The 24,714-nt window shown below is 36.6% G+C and overlaps 1 protein-coding gene across 7 annotated transcripts in view; it reads left to right on the forward strand.

Moving 5' to 3' along the window:
- LOC106831332 (zinc finger protein 33B-like) overlaps window positions 1–22,127 on the forward strand; it is a 34,083-nt gene extending 11,956 nt beyond the window's left edge. For all 7 annotated transcript variants that reach the window (XM_014841467.3, XM_044758366.2, XM_014841466.3 and 4 more), the window contains 3 exons: window positions 4,243–4,369; window positions 4,624–4,719; window positions 18,269–22,127. In XM_014841467.3, the coding sequence (XP_014696953.1) occupies window positions 4,243–4,369; window positions 4,624–4,719; window positions 18,269–20,571 (2,526 nt within the window). In that variant the 3' untranslated portion in view covers window positions 20,572–22,127. The remainder of the gene's footprint in view (window positions 1–4,242; window positions 4,370–4,623; window positions 4,720–18,268) is intronic.
- The last annotated feature ends 2,587 nt before the right edge of the window (window positions 22,128–24,714 follow it).

Raw genomic sequence — 24,714 nt, forward strand, 5'->3', positions numbered from 1 at the left:
CCCCTTCTATATTTTTAGGAACTCTTTATATAGGGATATTAACACTTCTTTGTCATGTAAGTTGCAAATACTTATTCCTAGGTTGTCTTTTTTAGTTTAGTTTTGTTTATTTATTTAATTATGCAGAGGGTTTTACTTTTTTAATTTCTAATTTTATGTAGTCAAATTTATTGATATTTTCTTTTATTGAATCTAGAGTTTTAGTCATGGTTAGGGAAGTTTTATTCATTTTTAATTATAGGGGAATTCACCCAACTTTTTTTCTAATTTTGTAGGATCTCTTTTTTACATTTAACTTTGATTAATCGATTTGGAGTTTTCATGATGTGTAGATGAGAATGTATCTTATTTTATCCTTTTTAACCTATCTGTTCAGTTACCCTACCATTTCTTAATGAAAATTCTTTTTCCTACTTTATGACACTGTCTGTATCATTACTAAATTCCAGGTGCATTTGAGCTTCTTTCCTTTGATATCTCTTTCTATTTATCTGCCTGTACCACATTATTTTAATTATGGGAGCTTTGTAATATGTTTATATCTGATAGGTTATCTCTCATTGCTCCTTTTTCAGGTTTTTCTTGGCTTTCCTTGCTTATTCTTCCAGTTAAAATATCTACTCAGCTTGTGTTTCTCTGGGTTAAAAGCTTGATGGTATTTTTTTGAGACTGTATTAAATTGCTCTAGTAACATTATGAACTGAAATCTTTTTGATGCTAAGATTTCCGTTCTGAGAACATGGGCTAGCTTTGAGTTTCTTCAAATATAATTTTTTTAAGGAATGATTTGATAGTTTTCTTTATGTAGATTTTGTTTCTTTCTTGTTACAACTTCATGCCTAAGTATTTATAGTTAAAAAAATTAAAAAATGCTCATTCACCTAGATTTAACTGTTATAAGCCTTTTAACCACATATTCTCTCTCTCTTTATCTGTGATATCCCCATTCGTTCCCAAAGTGTTCTTTATGACTTTATTGGGTTCAAGATTCAATCAAAGATCATGCCTTTGTATTCTTTCGTAATATGGATGTTTTTAGAAAGTCCTGGTCACATGTCCTGTTGAGTAGTTATTCTTGAACTTAACTATGCTTTAGAATCATCTGGAGCTCTTTAAATATTCCTATACCCAGGCTATACTCCATATCAGTTAAGTCAGAAACCCAGGGGTGACACCCAGGCAGTGCAACCATGTTGAGAAGCACTGTTGTAGAATGCTCCTCACATCTGTATTTGACTTATATGTTTTTCCTCATGATTAGATTCAGATTATATATTTTTATTATTTCCATTTATTACATGCTTCTTATAAGGTCAGATTGTACCATTATTGGTAATGCCATCAAACATCTCCATCTGAACAGTAGATGTTCTTTCCACCCTTTAGTAAACTAATAGTTTGTCAGGTGAAACTTTGAGACTATATGAATGTCCTCTTTCCCAATAACCTTTCATCCAGTGGTTGGCTATTTAGGTTGAGCACGTTTTGGCATGTTTATTGGCCACGTGGATGTCTTCTTTTGTGAAGTGACTGTTCAAGTCCTTTTCTCGTTTTTCTATTAGGTTGTCTTGTTGTTATTTATTTTAGGAGTATTTTATATATTCTGGAATAATCCCTTTATCAGTTCAGTGTGTTGCCAAATTTCCTACTGTCTGATTTACTTTTTTTTTTTTAATTTATGGTTTCCCTTTGATTAATAGAAGTTCTTAATGTTAATGTGGTCCACTTTATTTCAGTCTTCTCCTTAATGGTTAGTATTTTTGGTGTATTGCTTAAAAGATCTTTGCTTGTCTAAAGGTCATGAAGATAGTTTTCTGTGTTATTACCTAAAAGTTCTCTTGTTTTACTGATCACATTTCAATCTAAAATCCATATGGAATTGATTTTCACATATTATGTGAGATTGAAGTCGTTTGTTTTTTTCCATATGGATAACCATTTAATCCTTCATGGTTTATTGAAAAGACAGTCCTTTTCTCATTGTTCTACTGTGACACTTTTTTTTATAAACTAGGTGTCCATATTTGTGAGTCTGTTTCTAGACTATAAATTTGGTTCCATTGGTCTTTCGGTTTATTCTTTCACCAATACCAACTTCTCTTAAATTACTCTTAACTTTATATAAATCTTTATATCCACTAGTATGTCAGTTTTCTACTACTTCATAATAAGTTACCACAAACTTTGCAGTCTAAAACAACAGAAATTTATTATCTCATAGTTTCTGTGGGTTAGGATTCTGGGACTAGGTTAGCAAGGTCCTCTCCTTAGGCATAAGTCTGCTATCAGGGTGTCACCAGGGACTCCTTATCTGAGGCTTGTGGTCCCTTCCATACATGTCACAGAATTCATTTCTATGTAGCTGTAGAACCCACAGTAGTTTGCTTCTTCTTTGAGGCCAGTAGAAGCATCTCTGATATTTTACGTTCTTTTAAAAAACTCACCTAATTAGGTTGGGCCCACCCAAGGCAATCTCCCTTTTAATTAACTCAAAGCCAGCTGATTAAGAGATCTTAATTATACTTGCAAAATTTGTTTTGCCTTAGAATGTAACATAATCACAGGAACACAAGTCTCTCCCATACTAGAAAGGAGGAGATTATATAAGGGTGTGGGTCATTGGAGGTCATTTTAGAATTCTGCCTACCATAATTAGTGTGAATTTACCCAGTTAATTTTTCTTCTCCAAGATTGCTTTGTCTATTCTTGATCTTTTGAATTTCTATATAAGTTTGAGAATCAACTTGTCAGTTTCTACAAAAACGTCTGCTAAGTTTTTGATAAGGATTGTCTTGACTTTATAAACGTATTTGGGGAGAATTGAGATTTTTTATAATATTGAGTTGTCCAATCCATGAATATAGTATATCCCTTCATTTGTTTGTTTTTGTCAATAATCCTTTATAATTTCTGTGTAATAGTCTTGGACAATGTTTTGTTAGACTTAAGTATTTCATGTTTTTGATATTACTGTAAGTGGTACTTTAAAACTATCAATTAGTTGCTGGTATCCAGAAATCCTGTTGATTTTTATATATTGAGCTTGCATCCGAAAACTTGCTAGGCTCACTTCTTAGTTCTAGTAATTAGTCTATAGATGTCTCTGCAGTTTCTTCATAAAGAGTTATGACATCTTCAAATAACAGCTTTATTTATTCTTTTCTAATCTTTATAATTTTTATATCATTTTCTTGCTTTATTGCACTAGTTCATTTTTACTCTATTTGACCTATTATTTCCAATTGACCAGTTTTTTTTACCTAATATTTGACTTCTTCTTTTGCAATTCTCAGTATATGCCATGAGTATTTACAAGCTATTTGTTTTGATAACCTGGGAATGATACTTCTCTGTCTCTGCTTATGTCTGTTGGCTCATGATTATCCACAGTAGTCATCTCCTAAGTGAGGGATATGTAATGTAGGAGCTGTAAGATAGTCCATTCGCATTTGAGAAGAAAATGTTCAGATGCCTACTTACATTTATTTTAATCTAAAAACATAAGAATGAAATTTAATATATAAATTGACAATATAAGTTTACAATTTATAAATAAAAATGTTTCCCAGATGGAAGAGTAACTGAATATTTTGGACACCCATATTCTATAGGAGTTGTGTCCAAAATTATTCAGTAACTTATTGCCTGAATACCTCTTTAGCTCTTTATCTTGTCATAGTCCCATAAAGTACCCTCCTATGTGCTGATTGCTTTTCCTTTAACTACATATTTGAGATGTGTCTGTGGTTATACTGTTGCCCCAGGTTCATGAATGTTATTCTGTTATTGTTTAACAACTCAAAGCTTTACCTCTTCAGTGAACAAAACCACCCAAATAGCAGGAATAGAACTTTTTTCCCCTTTGTAACCTCAGTCACCTTTGCACATCTTTTCGCAATAGTAATATCTTATTGTGTTGTATGCTTATATGTTTGTGTCTGTTTATCAAACTAATGCTCCTTAAGAACGGTAACATTGTTTTATTTCTCTTCAAATTCTCCCAAAGTAGGAGAGTTCTTTATGGCACATAGGCACATAGTGGGATACTGATAACTTATTACAGTGGTGGGGAATATCTTTTATGATTTCTCCTTCTCTAAGCAAGTACAGTATAAAAGTCAACATCCCATAAACACAGTTTCTGGTATCTCTAAATAGTGAGCATCATAACAGTTCTCATACAGCTTTTTCATGTCTTCCAGTTCTGATTACTTAAATTGGAACGTAAATATGCTGTTTCAGGGATCCTTATCAATTGAGGATGTGACTGTGGGCTTCACCCAGGAGGAGTGGCAGCACCTGGACCCTGCTCAGAGGACCCTGTACAGGGACGTGATGCTGGAGAACTACAGCCACCTCGTCTCAGTGGGTAGGGACTGTTTTCCATGTAGACTCCTAGTGTGCACATCCTTTCTTGGTTGCTGAAAACTGTGGGAACTTTGTTGAATTTAATGATATTTAAGTTTGAGATTCAGGGTGTTAAGCAGAAGGACTGTTGAGACTCCATGAAGAATGTTTTCTTTTTCAAGATTGAAATTGGCCCCTGAAGCTTCGTTTTCTGTCTTCTTCAGAGGCCCTGAGGTCCATGAGCCTAGCCCAATTCATGTCATTTCCCATTTACAGGATATTGCATCCCTAAACCGGAAGTGATCTTCAAGTTGGAACGGGGAGAACAGCTCTGGATATTAGAGGAAGAGTCCTCAAGCCAGAGCCACCCAGGTGAGTTAGTGAGTATTAAACAGATGGACACCAGGTGACATGGTGCGCAGTCTTTTTATTCTCAAGTGTTTGCTTGTATGTTCATTTTCCATTCAGCAAATATTGAGTACCTACTGTGTGTCACTAAAGTTTTAGGTGCTGGAAATGCATCAATGAACTACATTTTGTCCTTGACTTCATGGAACTTATGTTCTGATAAGGAGAGAAAGATAAAAAACAAACAACACATATACACACACATATAATATGCCAATAAAATAGCAAGGAAATTAAAGAAGGTTAAATATGATGCAGTGTTATACATTTGAAAGGAGCTTCAGAAAGGCCTTTTTGATGATATCAACTTGATTGAAATGAGGGTGAGAATCATGGGGAGTCTTGATGGCAGAAGTAACATGAAATGTCAGTCCACCGAGGCAGGAATGTATTTAGTGTTTTTGAGCACTCACAAGTGTCAGTGTGGATTGGGGGAAATGAGTGTGTGAAGAGTGGTAAGAGTTGGCATTATAGAGGTAATGGGAGCTCAAATTATGTAGGGCCATTGGGCCATGATAAGGACTTTGATTTTATTCTGAGTGAAATGAGAAGCAGTTAGTATAATTTTACCTGATAAACATCATGTGCTGTTTTATCTTTTAAATTGATTTCTCTGGCTGGTGGGCAAAGAAAATAATATAGGGGGCAGAGGGATGAAGGCAGGAACATCAGTCAGGACAGTATTTCAATCTATGAGAAGGTGATGGTAGCTTACCCTTGGGTGGAAGTGGTGACGAAGATTAAAAGCAATTGGCTTCTGCATCTGTTTTGAAAGTGGGGCCTATAAGATTTGCTGTTGAATTGGTTAAAGGATGCGAGAGAAAGAGAGGAGTAAAGACTGACTGCAAAGACCTTGTCCAGCAATTGGATGAATAGGTTCCAGTTGCCAAGATGGAATTTTGGGGAGTAACAGTTTTGCAGGGATATTAGAAGTTTCAGTTGCACATACCAAGTTCCAGATGACTATAAAATATCTAAGTTTACATGTGAATAAGCATTTGGATGTATAAGCAGAGGTGGTTAGGGAAAGAGTCTAGGTTGGAGATAATTTATTGGGTAAATAAAAATTATAAATTAGATATATAAATTATATTTGGTATATGTAGATGTAAATTACCAGCTTATGGTATATTTAAAGTTTTTAAATTTAGTATTTAAAGCTAAGGGATTAGATATCCTCTCCTTAGGGGTAGGAAGGGACAGATTTGAGAGGTCTTAAGGTTGCTCCCTGAGGACACTATCTTTCAGAAGTCGTGAAAGTGAGGAAACTCAGCAAAGAGCAGAGAAGAAGCAGTTTAGGGGTGAGGGGGGGACAGGGAATGCGGTATCCTGGAGTCAAGTGAGGGTAGTGTTTCAAGGAGAGTGAAATTCTTTGAAGGAGGAGGTGTAAGTCAGCATTTTCTCTCTCTGTGCCTGCAAATCATTCAGAAACATTAAGGAAAATGAGCAACAGAGACTCCATTTTATGACACTAGAGGATATCTGAAATCCCAAATCAATACAAGTGTAAAAGCTGCAAAATCATTGAAAAAATCAAGCAGGAGTGTATGTATCAGCAGATGGATAGAAAATAAGAGCATTTCTGATACTCAAAGGAACTGGCAAAGTACTTTTCAGGGACAAAGTACGTAGTCTGAGCTGTGGGAAGCTAAATCTTTAGAGTAACAGCGATGCTGTGCACAGGATAGCTGGACCTTCCTTGGATACACTTCAGTTTTGCAAAGCAGATATATTAGGATTAAGTGTGGAAACAGATACGCAAGCCATATTTTTCAGTAGCACTCTGTTTCTATGACAGTACAAGAAAAGAGACTTTCCATTTGGGGAAAAAAACCTCACGGACGCCTATATACAGAGAAATAAACTTACATGCTATCCTAGTGGGTATTCCTAGAATGCAGACTCTGAAGCAAAATCTTACTTGATAACAATTGGTCAGGATGTGCAGACCTACAAAAATGAGGGCACGGGGGAGTAAGGCTGGTTAGGAGGAAGGGAAAGTACAAGGGGGCAATTACTTAGTTAGCTATAAAGAGCTTAGTTAGCACACTAATAAGCATATCTGATTGCTCAGTCTAGCAAGATATCTTCAGAGTCTTCATGTGAACCACTGTGTTCCGGAACAGCCTGTCAGAAAGGTGGAAGGGAAAATGATGTATCTGCTGTCTTCTTGTTCGTCTCTCTCATTAGATAAGGCTGTTCTGTACAGTTTTAACTCCCTCTCATTTCTCGATTACATCAGACAGACTCTCTTGGCACCTGCTGGAGATGCCAGAGCCTCCTTGGGTCCAGTTCAGCCACTTGGGCAATGTGTAGTCTCTGTGAACTCAGCACAATACTTGGTGTTCCTCAGTCGGTAGCTGCAGCAGTGCCAACCCCAGTGACCTGGCTTCATGTTTACCAACAGAGCAAGCCATTGCTGAAGCTACTCTGGTGAGATAGGAAGGCAGATCTGGGTTGATCTATAAACTGAGTCTGGTACATGGGCAAAACACTTGTTCAAGAGGAATTATCCTGTTAGCGTAAAGACATGGCTCTATTCTCTCTCCCAGGTAAACCTCATGCAGTGAGCTGTCCCTTAGCTCATGCCAGCACAAAATGTATACAAACTCTCAAGAAAAAAAGGAATGAAAAAATTCAGAAAAAAAGTAGTTGGTGATTGAGTTGTCATCTGATCAAAGTGGTCATAAAGTATATAAATAATGTGACCAAATATTAAACCATGAATTTCAAAAAGGAGAACTAATTGAATTGGTTACCTCTGTGATACAAGAAAGATGTTAATAAGGCAATAGTAGAAAATGAATTGTGGGATGTCAAACTCAGAAAGGAATTGTAACAGGAAATAAAATCATAGTAAGGAAGGCAAAGTGGAGGAATCCCAAGGAAGAATAGGGACTGCTGAAATTCAAAAATAAATGAGAAAAGTGAGCAAGGAGAAACTGAGATAAATAAAACTTGAAGATTACATAAAAAAGAATAAAAGAGATTCCATATACATATCATACTTACAATTCATTCCCCAAAATAGGAAATCAAAGAAATAGGACAAGTATTTTAAATATTCCAAGAACTCTTTTTTGGAGGGAGAAAAACCAGTACAATTGAATCTACTTAAGAGGGCAAACCTTCAGTCAGGGTAATGGAGCTAAAATAGTGAACATCATAATGTAGCCTAGTAAAATAAAGATTTCAAAGTTACTAGATTTCAAAGACAAAGGATCATTTTGACAGCCAGTAAAGAAGAAAAAGTCCAACTAGCTTCAGTCTTTTCCATAGCAAAATTTGCTGCTAAAAATCAACAGAGCAATTCCTACAAAATCCTCAGGGAGTCAGATTAAGAATTTTATACCCAGTTGAAAAGATGTTTTTTTTTTTTTAAAAAAAGAGCAAATCTATTTTGAATAGGTAGGAACTCTGAACCTTTGTTCCCAGAAGCCTCAGTTAGAGGATGAATATCAGATAGTCAAGAAGTGACAAAAAAGGACAGTAAAAAGATTGGTGGTGAACTCTGAATTTAACTGAAGAACTAATTTTAAAGCAAAGGTGGAAATTAGATAACAGAAGAGAACGTAACAGTTACAAATCTAGGCAACACAGAAAGGTTCTATCTGTTTTGATGACAGGCTAAAAACAAGTGGAAAGAAGTGAAGGTATACTAATACAGTGAATTCTGTTATAAAAATATGTGCATTCCTAAAAAATCACTGCTCTATACAAAATAGCGTATTGAAAATCTCAGGGCTAATGGGAAAATCAGGTGGGGGTATAATATTTAAAAGCTTTGTCATTGACACAGTAAGAAAGCAGTGTTGACGTCTCCAGCTATACTGTCGCATTTGTTTTTTACTCCTTTCAGTTCATTGGTTTTTGCTTTATGAATTTTGAAGAATTGTTAAGTGCACATATATTGGGATCTTTATGTCCTCTTGATGAACTGACCCGTTTATGATTATGTAATGTCTCTCTCTGGACCTGGTAGTACTCTTTGTTCTGAAGTCTACTTTGATAATATAGCTACTCCAGCTTTCTTTTAATGAATGTTTTCATGGTATATCTTTTTCCATCTTTTTAGTTTTAACCTATTTATATTTAAAGTGGAATTCTTACAGATAACACTTGGTTGGGTCTTTTTTGTCTAATGTGAAAACCTCTACTTGTTAATTGGAATATTTCAATCACTTAAATTTAACATAATTTTTGTATGTTTGGACTCAAATTTATTATTTTGCTGCTTGTTTCCTATTTGTCCTATCTGTTCTTTTTTTCCCTTTTTTCTCCTTTTTATCTCTTTTTGATTAGTGGAGAATTTTTATTTTGCTTTATCTCTACTATTTACTTATTAGTATCACCTCCATTTTAGTTTATGTTTTAAGTGGGTGCCCTATTGCATCAGACTGCTACTGGGGAAGCCAGAGCCTCCATGGGTCCAGTTCAGCCACTTGGGCAATGCAATCTCTGTCAAGTACACATTATACGTCTTCAGCTTATCACAGTCTAATTCAAATGACATTATACTATTTTACATGTAGCCTTACAATCTTATAAGAGTATACTTCTATTCCTCTCTCCCACTCTGTGATATTGTAGTCAAACATTTTTACTTAGAAACCTCGTAATGCATTATTAATATTTTTGCTTTAGACAATCGTCTTGTAAAGTTATTACAAAGTCTTCATTTTACCGTCTTTTTTTTTTTTGTAACCGTTTTCAGTACTCCTTACGGTCATGTGTCACATAACATTTCAGTCAATCGCGTGTACGATAGTGGTCCCATAAGATTGGTACCCTATACCTAGGCTGTACTCTTAGGTTTATGTAAATATATTCTATGATGTTTGTATGACGACAAAATCACCTACCGTGCATTTCTCAGAATGTATCACCATCATTAAGCAACACGACTGTATTTCTTTGTGTATCTTACTCCTTCTAATGCTTCCTTTAGTATTTCTTGTAACACAGCTCTGTTGGCAGTGAATTCTCTCAGCTTTTATTTGTCCTCAGAAGCATTTATTTCATCTTCACTAGTGAAAGATGTTTTCTTTGGGTGTAGAATTCTGGATTGACACTTTTTTCTGTCCGTCCTTTAAAGATGTCACTCCATTGTCTTCTGGCTTAAGTACTTACTTCCTCCTTTAATTTTTAAATCGTTGTCCCACTGTATTTAATGTTCTGTTTTCTCTAGCTGCCTTAAAGAATTTTTTTTATCTGTGGTTTTCAGCTGTTTGGCTTTGATGTTTCTAGGTTAAGCTTTTTTTTTCCCTTTGATTTTTCTTTCTTGTTGTTCTCTTCACTTCTCAACTCTGTGCTTTGATGTCTTTCATCTCCTCCCCCTCCCCCCGTTTGGACTCCAGTTAATTATCTGTGGCTCTGTCTGATGTTATTCCATAATTCTTGGATCTTTTGTATCAGGAGAATTTTCTCATGTTTGTGCTCCATTTTCAGCTGTTAGTTATCTTTCCAAGCCTGTGTCACAAAAGGTTTATCTCTTGCCCTTGCTCCTTCTCCTGCAGCAGACTTCTGCTACTTGTTACTCCGTGCTTCACTTGTGGTGGTGGCAGGGATGTTCTTTGTTGTTCTGATCCATCCTCATTCTGAGGTATGTGCCTGGGCCTCAGCAGTAGGGCTTTCTCAGTGTGCCTGCCTCTTCTTGAGTGGTAAGAGACATCTACTTTATATCAGTAAAGGCTTCTACGCCCAAGATGGTTCTGTGCTCCTCCCCTAGGGATAGAGTGTTCATCTTTTACTCTTTCTTCCCTATACCCCACATAACGGTATCCAGATTGTTGGCTAAATCCATCTCAGATTAGTAGCTTGCTATAAGCAAAAGAAAACGAGTCCTCTTTTAAGGAAAAAAGTACCCCCAATTCAGGGCATTAGGATTCTCACTTACAAAGTTCAATAAAATATGTGTGTAAAAAAACCCAAAAAGCGACATCAGCAACATGGTGGGGTGAGCTGTTCGCTTTGTCTCTCTCTCTTCAAACTACAACTAAATGGGCATTCATTGATCAGTGGAGGATACCCACACAGCACATCAGGATGCCTGATAGACCCATGTAGCTATATGTCAGAAGGTGGATGCACTACCCCTGGGGAGGTGGTGAGATAGATGAGCACTCTTCAGCCCCCCAGCAGCCCTGTGCACATGTGCGACTGCTCTCCCAGCTAGAACAACCATAGCACCTCTGTGGTCCCGAGGGTGGGAATGTGCATCAGCACAACTGTGGAAACAGATGATGGCAGCCATGAATCCCCAGGTGATTGCTTTGCTGTCTGGTGGGAGAGGCCACAGTGCCGCTGTGGTCCCCAGGGAGCAGCCCAGGCTCAGGCCCAGTGGGGAGGCCCCGCCCACCAAGCACAATGGGTGGTGTGACCTAGGAGGAGATGGTGGCAGGTCTGTGCACCTGGGCAAAAGAGTTCCAGGGTGCTGTGAATGCCCATAGTACCATTGTGGCCCAGAAGAGGGGAGCGTGTCTTGGCAGGACCGTGGGAACAAGTGGAAGCAGTCTTGAGCCCCTGAATGATCACTTTCTTGTCCAGTGGAAGAGCCCACAGCCCCACCATGGTCCCAGCAAGTGGCTCAGGTTTGGATCCAGTGGAGAAGCCCATCCTACTATGTGCATCAGCTGGTGTGACCTAAGAGCAGATGGCAGCAGATCTGCATGCCCAGGCGAACAAGTTCCTGGCTGTCTCAGATACCCATAGTACTACTGTGGACTCGAAGAGGGGAGTGTATCTTGGTGGGACTGTGGGAGCAGGCGGCAGCAGCCCTGAGCCCCTCCGTGATCACTTTCCTAGTTGGTGGGAGAGCCCACAGGGCTGCTGCAGTCTCAAAGAGTGGCCCAGGTTTGGATGGGCACAGCTGACAGAGATCATGGTGGGCTCAGAATACATAGCTCCTGCCCCCACACCCCCCACAATGATGGCAGGTGAAATCTGCGACAAGATACTATCACTATGCAAAGGCACACATCCACCCTATAAAATAGTATGAAGAAGTTGTTAATGTTCTAGACCAGAAGGAAAAAGACAAACAGCCAGAAATCAATCCTGAAGGCACAGAAATCTACAATCTAAATGACAGAGAATTCAAAACAGCTATCAGTAAAAAACTCAACAACTTACAAGAGAACTCAGACACTTAAGTGAAATCAGGAACAAAATTAATACAGAGGGAATTCTTCACAAAAGAGATTGGAACTATAACAAAAAATCAGTCGGAAATGTTGGAGGTGAAAACACAATGAATGAGATAAAGAAAAATCTGGAGTCCTTAAATAACAGAGCTGATATCATGGAGGATAAAATTAGCAATTTAGAGGATAGGAATATAGAAATGCTTCAGATGGCAGAGGAGAGAGAACTAAAACTAAAAAGAAATGAAGAAATTATTTGAGATATCCAAATCAATTAGGAAATGGAACCTAAGGCTCATAGGTGTTCCAGAGGGAGAAGAGAAGGAGAATGGAGCAGAAAGCTTGTTCAAAGAAATAATAGCTGAGAACTTCCAAAACCTGGGGAAGGAGCTGGAAATATGAGTGAAAAAAGCCATTAGCTCTCCTAACTACATCAATGTAAAAAGACCTTCTCCAAGGTTAGTAATGTGACTTATATTTTTTAAATATGTAATAGGTGAAATTTAAGGTTTTCTCCCTTAATGACCCTTAAGTGTGGCTACCTCTCATCTCTGTGGCACAAAAACTGGTACTAAATTCCCATTTAATCCCCCTTCCTAAGTATCACTCATACATGTGCTTTCCTTCCCTACAACTTTACATTGGATTCCTAGGTACTTGATTCTTGTAAATTCATATGTGAAAAGTACATGGAACAGTGCCTAGCTCATGATGATGATTTGCTATTCTTCCTATTGTTATCATCATCATTATTATTTTTGAGCACATTTCTAAGTTTAAATTCAAAGTTCCAGATGTTATTTGAATTATGCTTTCTCCAAAGAGAGCATATCTTGCTTTGCTGTGTAACATATAATGGATGTTGGATCATTACATAATTAACTGTGACTCTTGATGAATGAGAGAGCCTTTATGTTTATTCATTCAGAAAATTCTACAAGGAATTGAATTTTTTTATGTTAATTTTTATTGAGTTTATGATAGTTTACAATCTTGTGAAATTTCAGTTTTACATTATTGTTTGTCATTCGTGTTGTAGGTGCACCCTTCACCCTTTGTGCCTGCCCCCACCCCCCCCTTTCCCCTAGTAGCCACTAATCTGTTCTCTTTGTCTACATGTTTAAATTCCTCATATAAGTGGAGTCATACAGAGATTGTCCTTCTCTATCTGGCTTATTTCACTTAACATTAATTCCCTCAAGGTCCATCCATGTTGTTGTGAATGGGATGATTTTATTCTTTTTTTATGGCTGAGTAGTATTCCCTTGTATATATATACCATATCTTCTTTATCCAATCATCAGTTGATGGGCACTTAGATTGTTTCCACATCTTGGCTATTGTGAATAATGTTGCAATGAACATAGGGGTGCATGGGACTTTTGGAATTGCTGACTTCAAGCTCTTTGGCTAGATACCCAGTAGTGAGATGGCTGGGTCATATGGTATTTCTATTTTTAATTTTTTGAGAAATCTCCGTACTGTTTTCCATAGTGGCTGCACCAGTTTGCATTCCCACCAGCAGTGTATGAGGGTTCCTTTTTCTCCACAACCTCTCCAACACTTGTTACTTTTTGTTTTGGTTATTTTTGCCATTCTAATGGGTGCAAGGTGATATCTTAGTGTAGTTTTGATTTGCATTACCCTGATGATCAGTGATGATGAACATCTTTTCATGTGCCTATTGGCCATCCATATATCTTCTTTGGAGAAATGTCTATTCATGTCTCCTGCCCATATTTTGATCGGGTTGTTTGATTTTTTGTTGTTGAGCTGTGTGAATTTTTTATATATTATGGAGATTAACTCTTTGTCGGATATATGACTTGCAAATATTTTTTCCCAAATGCTACTGATTTCTGTAAGTTGATTTTTATATCCTGCAACTTTGCTTCAGTTGTTGACTATTTCTAAAAGTTTTCCAGTGGATTCTTTGGGGTTTTATATATAAGATCATGCCATCTGCAAACAGTGAGAGTTTGACTTCTTCCCTCCCTATTTGCATTCCTTTCATTCCTTCCTCTTGCCTAATTGCTCTGGCCAAAACCTCCAACACTCTGTTGAATAAGAGTGGTGATAGAGGGCATCCTTGTCTTGTTCATGTTTTCAGGGGGATGATGCTCAGTTTTTGCCCATTGAGTATGATGTTGGCTTTGGGTTTGTCATATATGGCCTTTATTATGTTGAGGTAATTTCCTTCTATCCCCATTTTGTTCAGAGTTTTTATCATAAATGGCTGTTGGATCTTGTCAAATGCTTTCCCTGGATCTATTGAGATGATGATGTGGTTTTTATTCCTCGATTTGTTGATGTGGTGTATCACATTGATTGACGTGTGGATGTTGAACCATCCCTGTGTCACTGGTATGAATCCCACTTGATCATGATTTATGATCCTTTTGATGTATTGCTGAATTCAAGTTGCCAAAATCTTGTTGAGAATTTTTGCATCTATGTTCATCAGCAATATTGGCCTGTAGTTCTCCTTTTTCATGCTGTCCATGTCAGGCTTTGGTACCAGCGTGATGTTGACCTTGTAGAATGTGTTAGGAAGTGTTCCATCCTCCCTAGTTTTTTGGACTAGCTTGAAAAGTATAGGTATGAAATCCAGTTTGAAACTTTGGTAGAATTCCCCAGGAAAGCCGTCTGGTCCTGGGGTTTTATTCTTTGGGATGCTTTTGATTACTGTTTCAATCTCTTTCCTTGTGATTGGTCTGTTCAGACTGTCTGCTTCTTCTTGACTTAGCTTTGGGAGATTGTAAGAGTCCTCTGTGTTTTGGCCTACCCATTGACTTCTGCAGTTTCTTACTTCCTTATTTATTTTTGTGTCTCTGTTCTGTTTTTAAGTTTAGTGGCTACCCTGAAGTTTGTATTCAGAATCTCATGTATAACATAGTTCACTTTCTGGTGGCCTCTTATTTCCTTAGCCTAAACTGATTCAGTCCCTTTCCTCCTCCCCTCCTAAGTTATTATTGTCATCTCTCATTCCAACTTGTGTTGTGAGTTTGTGGTTAGTGTGCTAAAATTGTCTTTGTTTTTGGTGTTTTCCTTCCCTTTACCCTAATGCTATAGTTGTATATTTGCTGTTCTATTCTGATTCTATTTGTCTCCTTACTCTGTGTTTTGTGACCCCTTTCTCCTTTTTTTTCTTTTTTTAGGTGTGAGGGCCTCCTTTAGGATTTCTTGTAGGGGGAGTCTCCTGGCTACAAAGTCCCTTAGCTTTTGTTTATCTGGAAAAGATTTAATTTCTCCCTCATATATGAAGGATATTTTTGCTGGATAGAGTATTCTTGGCTGAAGGTTGTTATCTTTTAAAGTTTTGAATATGTCATTCCAATCTTTCCTAGCTTCTAAGGTTTCTGCAGAGAAATCTGCTGAAAATCTGATAGGGGTTCCTTTGTAGGTTATTTTCTTCTGCCTTGCTGCCCTGAGTATTCTTTCTTTGTCATTCACTTTTGCCAGTGTTACTACTGTATGCCTTGCAGTAGGTCTTTTTACATTGACATATCTAGGAGACCTGAAAGCTTCTTCTACACACGTTTCTCTCTCATTCTCTAGATTTGGGAAGTTCTCTGCTATTATTTCTTTGAGCATGCTTTCTGCTCCATTCTCCTTTTCTTTGCCCTCCGGGATACCAATTATTCTTATATTGCATTTCCTCATTGAGTCGGCTATTTCTTGGAGATTTTCTTCATTCATTTTTAGTCTTAATTCTCTCTCTTCCTCTGTCTGGAACCATTCAACCTGTCTATCTTCGATTATGCTGATTTTCTCCTCTATGGCGTCCACACAGGCATTCAGGGAATCCATATTATGTTTTATTTCTTCCATTGTATTTTTCATCTCTAGTATTTCTGATTGATTCTTCTTTATACTTTCAATCTCTTTTGTGAAGTAACTCCAGAACTCGTTGACTTGTTTCTCTATATTTTCCTTTACCTCATTGAGTTTTTTGACAATAGCTATTCTGAATTCATTGTTGTTTAGTTTACTTATTTCTGAATTCTCAGGACATAATTCTGGGTGCTTGCTTTCCCTCTGGTCTGGAGATTTGATGAATTGACAGATGCTGGAAGATGGACAGATGCTGGAACTACTGGTCTTGTCCATTGATATTATTCGGTTGCAGTTACGGCGTGTTGCCACTAGATGGAGGTGGAGAGCCATGTATTCTGAGACCTCCACCTTCAGCTAAGATGGCCGGCACAGTGCATGTTGGGGGAGGGGGTACACTTTCTCTTGTCTGCAGACCCTGGTTTCTTGATCAGCTCTATCTGCTCTCGTGGGGTCTTGGCTTGACGAGGTCACCACATGTGAAAGCTTTTGCCCCATTAGGGGGCTTCTGTCTGGGCTGCAAGGACCCTAGGGGTTCCTGGGTGATCCTGGGGATGTACAGCCCCTTCCCCACTCCTTCCCTCACAGAGCTTCCTGCAGGAGCATCCCAGTCTTTGGGGAGGGGGGGAAGCGAAGTTCTCTCTTACCCCATTCCAGCTCCTCTGAGGGGGGCTCCAGCCTCTCCGCCCTCTGTCATTTGGCTGCTGTGGGTCTCTGAGGATTCATGTGCTATTAGGATATTTTTTGTTGAAATTTGAATGCTTCTTTTTGTTGTATGTTGGAGGGGAAAGAGTGCTGGGCAAGCTCATTCACCATGACGCTGACGTCGCTTCCAAGGAATTAACTTTTAAATGCACATGTTGGGTTGTAAACCTCTAGCTTCTTATTCAATTACAGGTATATATAAAACTTGAGGTTTGTATTTTGAAAAAACATACTACTTGTTAAGGAGCATTAATTTCATAGCCACTGTGAGGTATTCAAAGGAAATCAGAGATAAACACTTGTAAGGCCATAGGTTGTAGTTGGAAATAGGAAAAAGAAACTGAAGTATTTTAAATTTCTGTAGTTGACAGGGAATGTTTATGATACAAAGGACTGTTATCTAATGTTGAGATAGAATGAGATGTGTAGAATGTAATTTTAAATTTCAATGTAAATAGAACTGGAAATTCTAGAGATGTTTGTGAAGACTTATTTGGAAGAAGAAATGAGACAATGTCATTTCCCTGAAGAATGCATGAGTTCTGAGAAAGCTAAAATGGTAATGTCAGCCAGCTGAGTGAAATTCTTGCTTGAACTTGAACAATTTTATGGCAAGTTTATGGTCTGGCATGTCTAGAAAGAAAGACACTTATTGTGGACTTGTGGAGTGATAACAGCTTTGACACTGAGTATGAATGTAGTTGGCATAAAGTCGTCTTTTCCCCAGAATTGTAACTTTGGTCTGTTTTGTCTAATGGTGCTTGGAAACAGTGGTTTCTGGACAGATTTTCTAACACAGTTGGTGTTGTTGTAGTCTATATGCTGAGCAGGAAGACAACAACATGAATTATTCCTGAGAATTCTTAGGGTAAACAAATATAAGTATCAATGACTGTTTTAGGTCAGGTCTTCCATGGTTTTAAATATCAAGAAAACCCAGAAAAGTGGAAATATGAGTGTAAAAGAAAAAAAAGTATTAATATTGTGTCAAAGCAAGTTTAAAATGAGGAAAAGTTAGCATCTGGTGGTAGAATAGGTTCACTTTTGAACAATCTCTGAGAGAATAAGCTGAATGTACCACAACTAAAAACAACTAACAGATCTGGTCCTATTGCAATCTTCTTTCTTTTCTCTTTGATTTTACATTTCCTGGTAGACATTTGTATTCTTTGTAAGTCACATGAGTAGAGGGAGAGTTAGAAACTAGGCTACAGGACTCCTTAGGCATGAAAAATTGGTGGTTTCAGAAATTTAATTTGATATTAACACTATACAAAATAAACAATACATAATAAAAAATAAAAGTGATTTTTAGAAGAGGAGAATGAAACTGGAAATGTAAATCATAGAATTTAGCTGCAATAATGTAAGTATAAGGAGAAAATTATGTAAAGTCTGAGCTGCTTCCTTCAAAAAATTGAATCATTCCTCTGATATTTTTCCAGGGCTCTCATAACTACAAATCTTGTTGTCTCTTTAGTTCTGTCTTTCATATCACTGGATCAGCTGGGTTTTTTTCCTCCTTCAAAATCTGTTTTACTGTATTCATTGTGCTTTGTATTTATTTGTAACCTCTATATTAAGTCTTGAGGTAAATATTTGTAAGTTACCAAATGTAGATGTGTGTGTTCTGAGTTTCTGTCACCTTTTTTCACTCTTATCAGGTTTTGTTTGTTTTTTTCTAAGTCAAAAGAATGGGGGAAGTGAACATGGTGGATTTTTCTTATTTTAAGAAACTAAATCAACTATATAAAAGGGCATTTGTATATATGTGTAATTTCATCATAATTATAATATGATTCTTAACTTATGGTTATTTTTCTCCTTTCTAGAAGTCTGCAAAGTTGATAACCAACTGGAACAGAGTCACAAAATCCAGGACAGACATTTCTGGCAAGCTCCATTTCTCAACAACAAAACACTGACTATAGTGAGAGGTAATGTATTAGGAAATATGTTTAATTTTAGCACAGACCTAGTTACTTCCATAAAAATACCCAGTAAATGTGATTTATGTGGTATGAGTTTGAGACACATTTCAGAATTAATTATTAATAAGAAAAATTATTTAAGAAAGAAGCCTGATGACCTCAGTGCATTTGGGAAATTGTTCCTTCATATTAACCGTGAAAAAACTCATATGGGAGAGACACCTTTTGAATTCATTCAAAATCAGAAATACCTCAGTCAAAATGAAGACTTCTTTCCATGTCAGAAAAGTAAAAACGTAGAGCAATGTTTTGAATACAAGGAAAGTGGGAAAGATTTCCATGAGAAAGCAGTTGTCATCACCTATAAACAAGCTCACATAGGAGAGAGTCCTTGCGAACATAAGGAATGTGATAAAACATTCTGTAATTGTTCAACTTACATGGTCCATAAGATAACAGAAAAAAGAGAAAATCTTTATGAGTTTAATGAATATGGGAAAACCTTTGAGAAGTCATGTCTCTTGAAACATAGAGCTCATTTGAAGGTGAAAGGTTATGATTGTATTGAAAGAGTGGGTAATTTCAGCAGGAGATCAAACTTTCCTGACAGAGGAGAGAGAACATTTGAATGTAACAACTTGAGGGAACCTCTCTGGGAGAAGTCAATTCTTAATGTAACTCAGAGAACACATGCACAAGACAAAGTCTATGAATGTAATGAATGTGGAAAAGCATTCTGCGAAAAGTCAAAACTCACCAAACATCAGAGAATACATACAGGAGAGAAACCCTTTGAATGTAATGCATGTGGGAAATGCTTCTCTAGGAAATCCCTCCTCACTTTACATCAGAGAGTCCACACAGGAGAGAAACCCTATAGATGTAATGAATGTGGGAAATCCTTCTCTAGGAATTCACACCTCATAATACATCAGAGAACTCACACAGGAGAGAAACCCTATGAATGTAAGGAATGTAGAAAAAGCTTCTACCATAAGTCTTATCTCACAGTACACCAGAGAATTCACACAGGGGAGAAACCCTATGAATGTAATCAATGTGGGAAAACCTTCATAAGCAACTCAGTCCTCACAATACATCAGAAAATACACACAGGTGAGAAACCTTTTGAGTGTAATCAATGTGGGAAATTTTTTTCTAGGAATTCATACCTTACAATACATCAGAGAACTCACACAGGCGAGAAACCCTATGAGTGTAAGGTATGTGGCAAAACCTTCTGTCACAAGTCAGATGTCAATAAACATCAGAAAACTCACATAGGAGGAAAACCCTATGCATGTATTCAATGTGGGAAAACCTTTAGTCGCAACTCAGGCCTAAAAGTACATCAGAGAATTCACACAAAGGAGAAACCCTATGAATGTAATGAGTGTGGGAAATCTTTCTCTGAGAAATCAGTCCTCACAGTGCATCAGAGAATCCACACAGGAGAAAAACCTTATAAGTGTAATGAATGTGGAAAAACCTTCTACAATAAATCAGACCTCACTAAACACCACAGAACTCACACAGGTGAGAAACCATATGAATGTAAGGAGTGTGGGAAATTCTTCTCTAGAAATTCATACCTTACTGTACACCAGAAAATTCACACAAGGGTGAAACCCTATGTATGTAAGAAATGTGGGAAAATTTTCTATTATAAGTCAGACTATACAGTACATAAGAGAACACACAGAGGGGAGAAAGCTTATCACTGTAGTCAGTGTGAGAAAACCTTCACTTGCAATTCAGTCCTCAGATCACATCAGAGAACTCACACAGGGGAGAAGCCCTATGGATGTAATGAGTGTGGGAAAGCATTCTCTGAGAAGTCAGTCCTCACTGTACATCAGAGAATACACACAGGGGAAAAGCCTTATAAGTGTACTGAATGTGGAAGGTCCTTCTATCATAAGTCAGATCTCACTAAACATAGGAGAACACACACAGGGGAGAAACCCTATGAATGTAATCATTGTGGGAAAACCTTCAGTTGCAACTCAGGCCTGAAAGTACATCAGAGAAGACACACAGGGGGAAACCCTATGAATGTATTGAGTGTGGGAAAAACCTCTAAGAAATCAGTTCTCACTGCACATCCAAAATTACAGGGGAAGGACTCTTACAGCAATGAGAGAAATCTTTCTCTAGTGATTCATTCACCTCAAAATACTATGGAGAAGTCACACAGGACATGACCCCTATGAATGTAAAGAATGTGACAAATCTTTTACCATAAGTCATATTCCAAACTAAATAAGAGAATATATATAGGGGAAAATACTATGAATGTGGTGAATGTTTGAAAATCTATTATAAATAGAACCACTAAAAATTACTGAAAACATGTAGAAGAAACCCTCCTAATGCATGTATGGAATGTGGGGAAATAGTTTTATTATAGTTAGAGCCTATTAAATGAAAAATTTACATAGGAGATAATCTCTGTGACCCAAATGGATGTAGGAAGTTGTTCCTCCAGAATTTGGCCATTAATAACAATCAGATAAACCAGAACCTGGGAAAAATTGTTAACGTCTTGTGTTTTTTGAGACCCTCATACACAAGTTGTACTCACTGTATGTCAGAGAAATAATAGAGAAGATACCCAAAGGATGCAGCAAATGTAGTTGAGCCTATATCAAGAAATGCCATTTTACTGAACAAGACAATTGATATTGAGATGAATTCGTAAAGATGTTTTGAATGTAACAAAATTCAGACTTTATTATGTCTGAAGAGTGTATTGAAGGAGGTCTGTCAGTTTAAGAAATATGGACAGAAATTTTCCTTTAGATATGATGTTATTCTAAAGTTTTGTTTTGCTCTGATCTCAAATGTTTCAGTAGAAATAAAAAAAATAGACATAAAAATGTTAACTGTGGAATTTGAACCTTCTTTTTAAAAACAGAAATAAGTTGAATAATTTTCTCAGCCTCTGATTCCACTTTTGGAGAAACACGTATCAGCATGACCCTCCCCATCATGAACCATCACATGTTTTGGCCTAGTCTGTCCCCCAACTACGCTATTATCTCTGCAAATAATGCCTAATGGTCTGATTCATCCTGGGATGTACTTCTAGGGGATCTCAGGATGGGCCAGCCCCACACCAGAGTAAACACCAGACCAGCCACAGACAGCCTTGAGGCTGCATCTGCCTCCTCTTCTTAGGTTCAGGAACTGCAAACACCATTGAATGTGTGAATAAAGCTAGAGTAATGCCTAGAATATTCTAGGATATATGATCTCAATACTGAGGTCATATATTCAAATTTACGGGAAGCTCATCATAGCTTACTTTCTTGACTCCAAGCCTGTTGACCCAATTATAGCCCACCCTTTCAGGGGACAGAAACTTGGTATTGTTTTGGTGAAATACTTCATATGTGTGTCAAATTATGAGCAATAACATAACCATCAGTATACCTATTGCATGTTGGAAGTAAGGTATTAGAAGAATAGTTGAAGCATCTGCATAACATCCCCAAACGCATTCCACATCCTATAACACATTCAATACTTTACTAAATTTGGTTTATATTGATCCCACGTCTCATTACTTTTACAATAATAACATACATACATTATTGCATATGTGTGTGCATAATTACACTGTTTTGTAAGTATTTATATCAGTGGGGACCTGTGTTCTGCAACTTGCTTTTTTCTTCAAATGAATAGTTTTGATATATATATGTGTTTATATATTTAGTTCTAGTCAATTCATTTTAATAAAGCATAATATATGACTAAGTATAACGATATTGTCTATTTTCCTGTTTATCAAAGTTTTCAGATTTTTCAGTTTTACTCTTAAAATGGTAATGCTTGAAAATTTTTTAAAAATCAGTTCTGAGGTATTATTTAAACATGATAAAATATGCACTATTTAAGCAGCCAATTTGATGAGTTTTAAGAAGAGTATACCCACATGTAATCACTCCTACAATTAAGATAGACAACTTACCCATTATCCAGAAAGTTTTCTAGCTCCTTTCCAAGTCACTCCTGACACCTCCCTCTCCCTCCTGGCCCCTAGCAACTGATAATCTTCTTTCTATCCCTGGGTTAGATTAATTTTTAAAAATCTCCTTTCACATAAATGGGGTTGTACAAGATGTTCCCTTTTGTCTTTCTTCTTTCGTTTAGCATTATTTTGAGATTCACCCGTTTTAGCATGTGACAGTAACATTTTTATTGCTGAGTAGTATTCCATTGTATGCATATATTACAGTTCATTGATTCACCTGTTCACAGTTATTGATTATTATGAATATAGCTGCAGTGAATATTCATGTGCATTTTTGTGTTGACATGTTTCTATTCCTTTTGAATAAATACTTAGTAAAATTTCGGGGTTTGTAGGGTTAGTATGTGTAATGTCAAACTTTTCTGAAGTGGTTGTTCCATTTTACATTTATGTCAGCAATGTGTAACAGTTGTGATTGTTCCACGTTTTTCCAAATCGATTGTTCCACATTTTTCCGAATACTTGGTATGGTCCCTTTTGAATGTAGCCATTCTAATGATTGTATTTTTCTATTTCACTGTGGTTTTCATTAGTATTTCCCTGATGGATAATGATGTTATGCATCTTTCACTTACTTCTTGGCCATTCGTGTATCTTATTTTGTGAAGCATCTGTTCAAATCCTTTGCCACACTTCTTAGTTGGGTTTTTTGTCTTCTTATTACTGAGTTCTAAGAATTCTTTATTAATTATGAATGTTTTCCCCCAGTCTGTGGCTTTTCCAAAGAAGCTTTTCATTTTGATAAAGGCCAGCTTACTTTTTTTCTTATCAAAGAAATATTTGCAGATCCAATGATATCAAAGATTTTTTTCACATTTTCTAAATGCTTTAACTCTGTGTTTAAGTATGTGATCTATTTTGAGTACATCTTTGTGTGTAGTATGCGGTAAGGGTTGAGATTTATGTTATTCCACTTGCATATTCAATCATTTCAATACCATTTGTTCAGAAGACTATCCTTTCCCCATTGAATTACTTTGCCACCATTTTTGAAATCCAGTTGATTCTTTGTGTTTGTACGTGTGGGGGGTTACCTATAGACCCTTTATTCTGTTCCGCTGACCTATATATCTTCTTTAGACTACCTGTATTCCCTTACATTTAATAAGTCTATGACATAGTATAAATTCTTCAACTTTGTTCTCCTGTTTCAAAATTGTTTTGCCTATTCCCAGGCCTGTTCATTTCCACTTACATTTTAGAATGAACTTGTCAATTTCTAAAAAAAAAGATAAAGGCTGCCTTTAATATTGTTTTAGAATTTCATTGACTTTGTAAGTCAGTTTGGAGAAAACTGACTTCTTAGTTTTGACACTTCTGATCCATGAATATATCTCTCTTTTCAATTGGATCTTTAATTTCTTTCAATAGTGTTTCATAGCTGCTGGAGTACAGAAATTGCACGTTTTATTAAATTTCCCTCTAAGTATATCTTGGTTTTGAATGCTATTATAAATAGTATTGTTTATTTAATTGTGATTTCTTATTGTGTTTTGTTAGTAAATAAAAATACAATTGATCCCTGTGTATTGACGTTAATTCCTTTAACCTTGATTAGCAAACTTAGCTTGGGTAGCTTTTTTGATTCCTTAAGGTTTTCTCTGTCTATGATCATGTCTCTTGCACTTGCTTCTTCCCTTCTAATTTTCGTGCTTTTTACATCTTTTTTCTTGCCTTATTGCATTTTTACTACAATGCTGAAGAGAAATGGTGACAAAAGATATCCTTGTCTCACTCTCAGTCTTAGAGGGGAGCATTGAATCTTTCACCATATTTCATGTCACTTGTAGGTTTTGCAGATTTAGGGTTTTTTTTTTTTTTCTATTCGAGTTCTCTGAGAGTTTTATCATGAGTAGATGTTGATTTTTGTCAATTGGTCTTTTAAACATAAAATCTAATAATCACGTGATTTTTTCTTTTACTTTTCTAGTGTGATTAATTGCATTTATATATTTTTGAATGTTCAGACAGGCTTGTATTTCTGGGATAAAATCCACTTGATTGTGATGTATCATTTGTATATTGCTGAGTTTGATTTGCAAATATTGTGTTAAAGACTTGTGTCAATGTTCATGAAGAGTAAGCCTATGAGCTAAATCTGTACTGATGTCACCCATCTCGTTCTTAATATTGGTAGTTTGTTTTCTCTTTTTCTTAATCAGTCTTGCTGTAACTTTATCAGTTTTACTGATTGTGTTTTTCAAAAGAATGAGGTTTTGGTTTCATTGATTTTCTCTATTGTTTGTCCTTTTTCTTTTCATGGACTTCTGTTCATTTCTTTGTATTTTTATCCTTTCACTTATTGTGA

Source organism: Equus asinus, chromosome 2 (assembly GCF_041296235.1).
Source record: "Equus asinus isolate D_3611 breed Donkey chromosome 2, EquAss-T2T_v2, whole genome shotgun sequence".
In the NCBI taxonomy this organism is placed as follows: domain Eukaryota; kingdom Metazoa; phylum Chordata; class Mammalia; order Perissodactyla; family Equidae; genus Equus; species Equus asinus.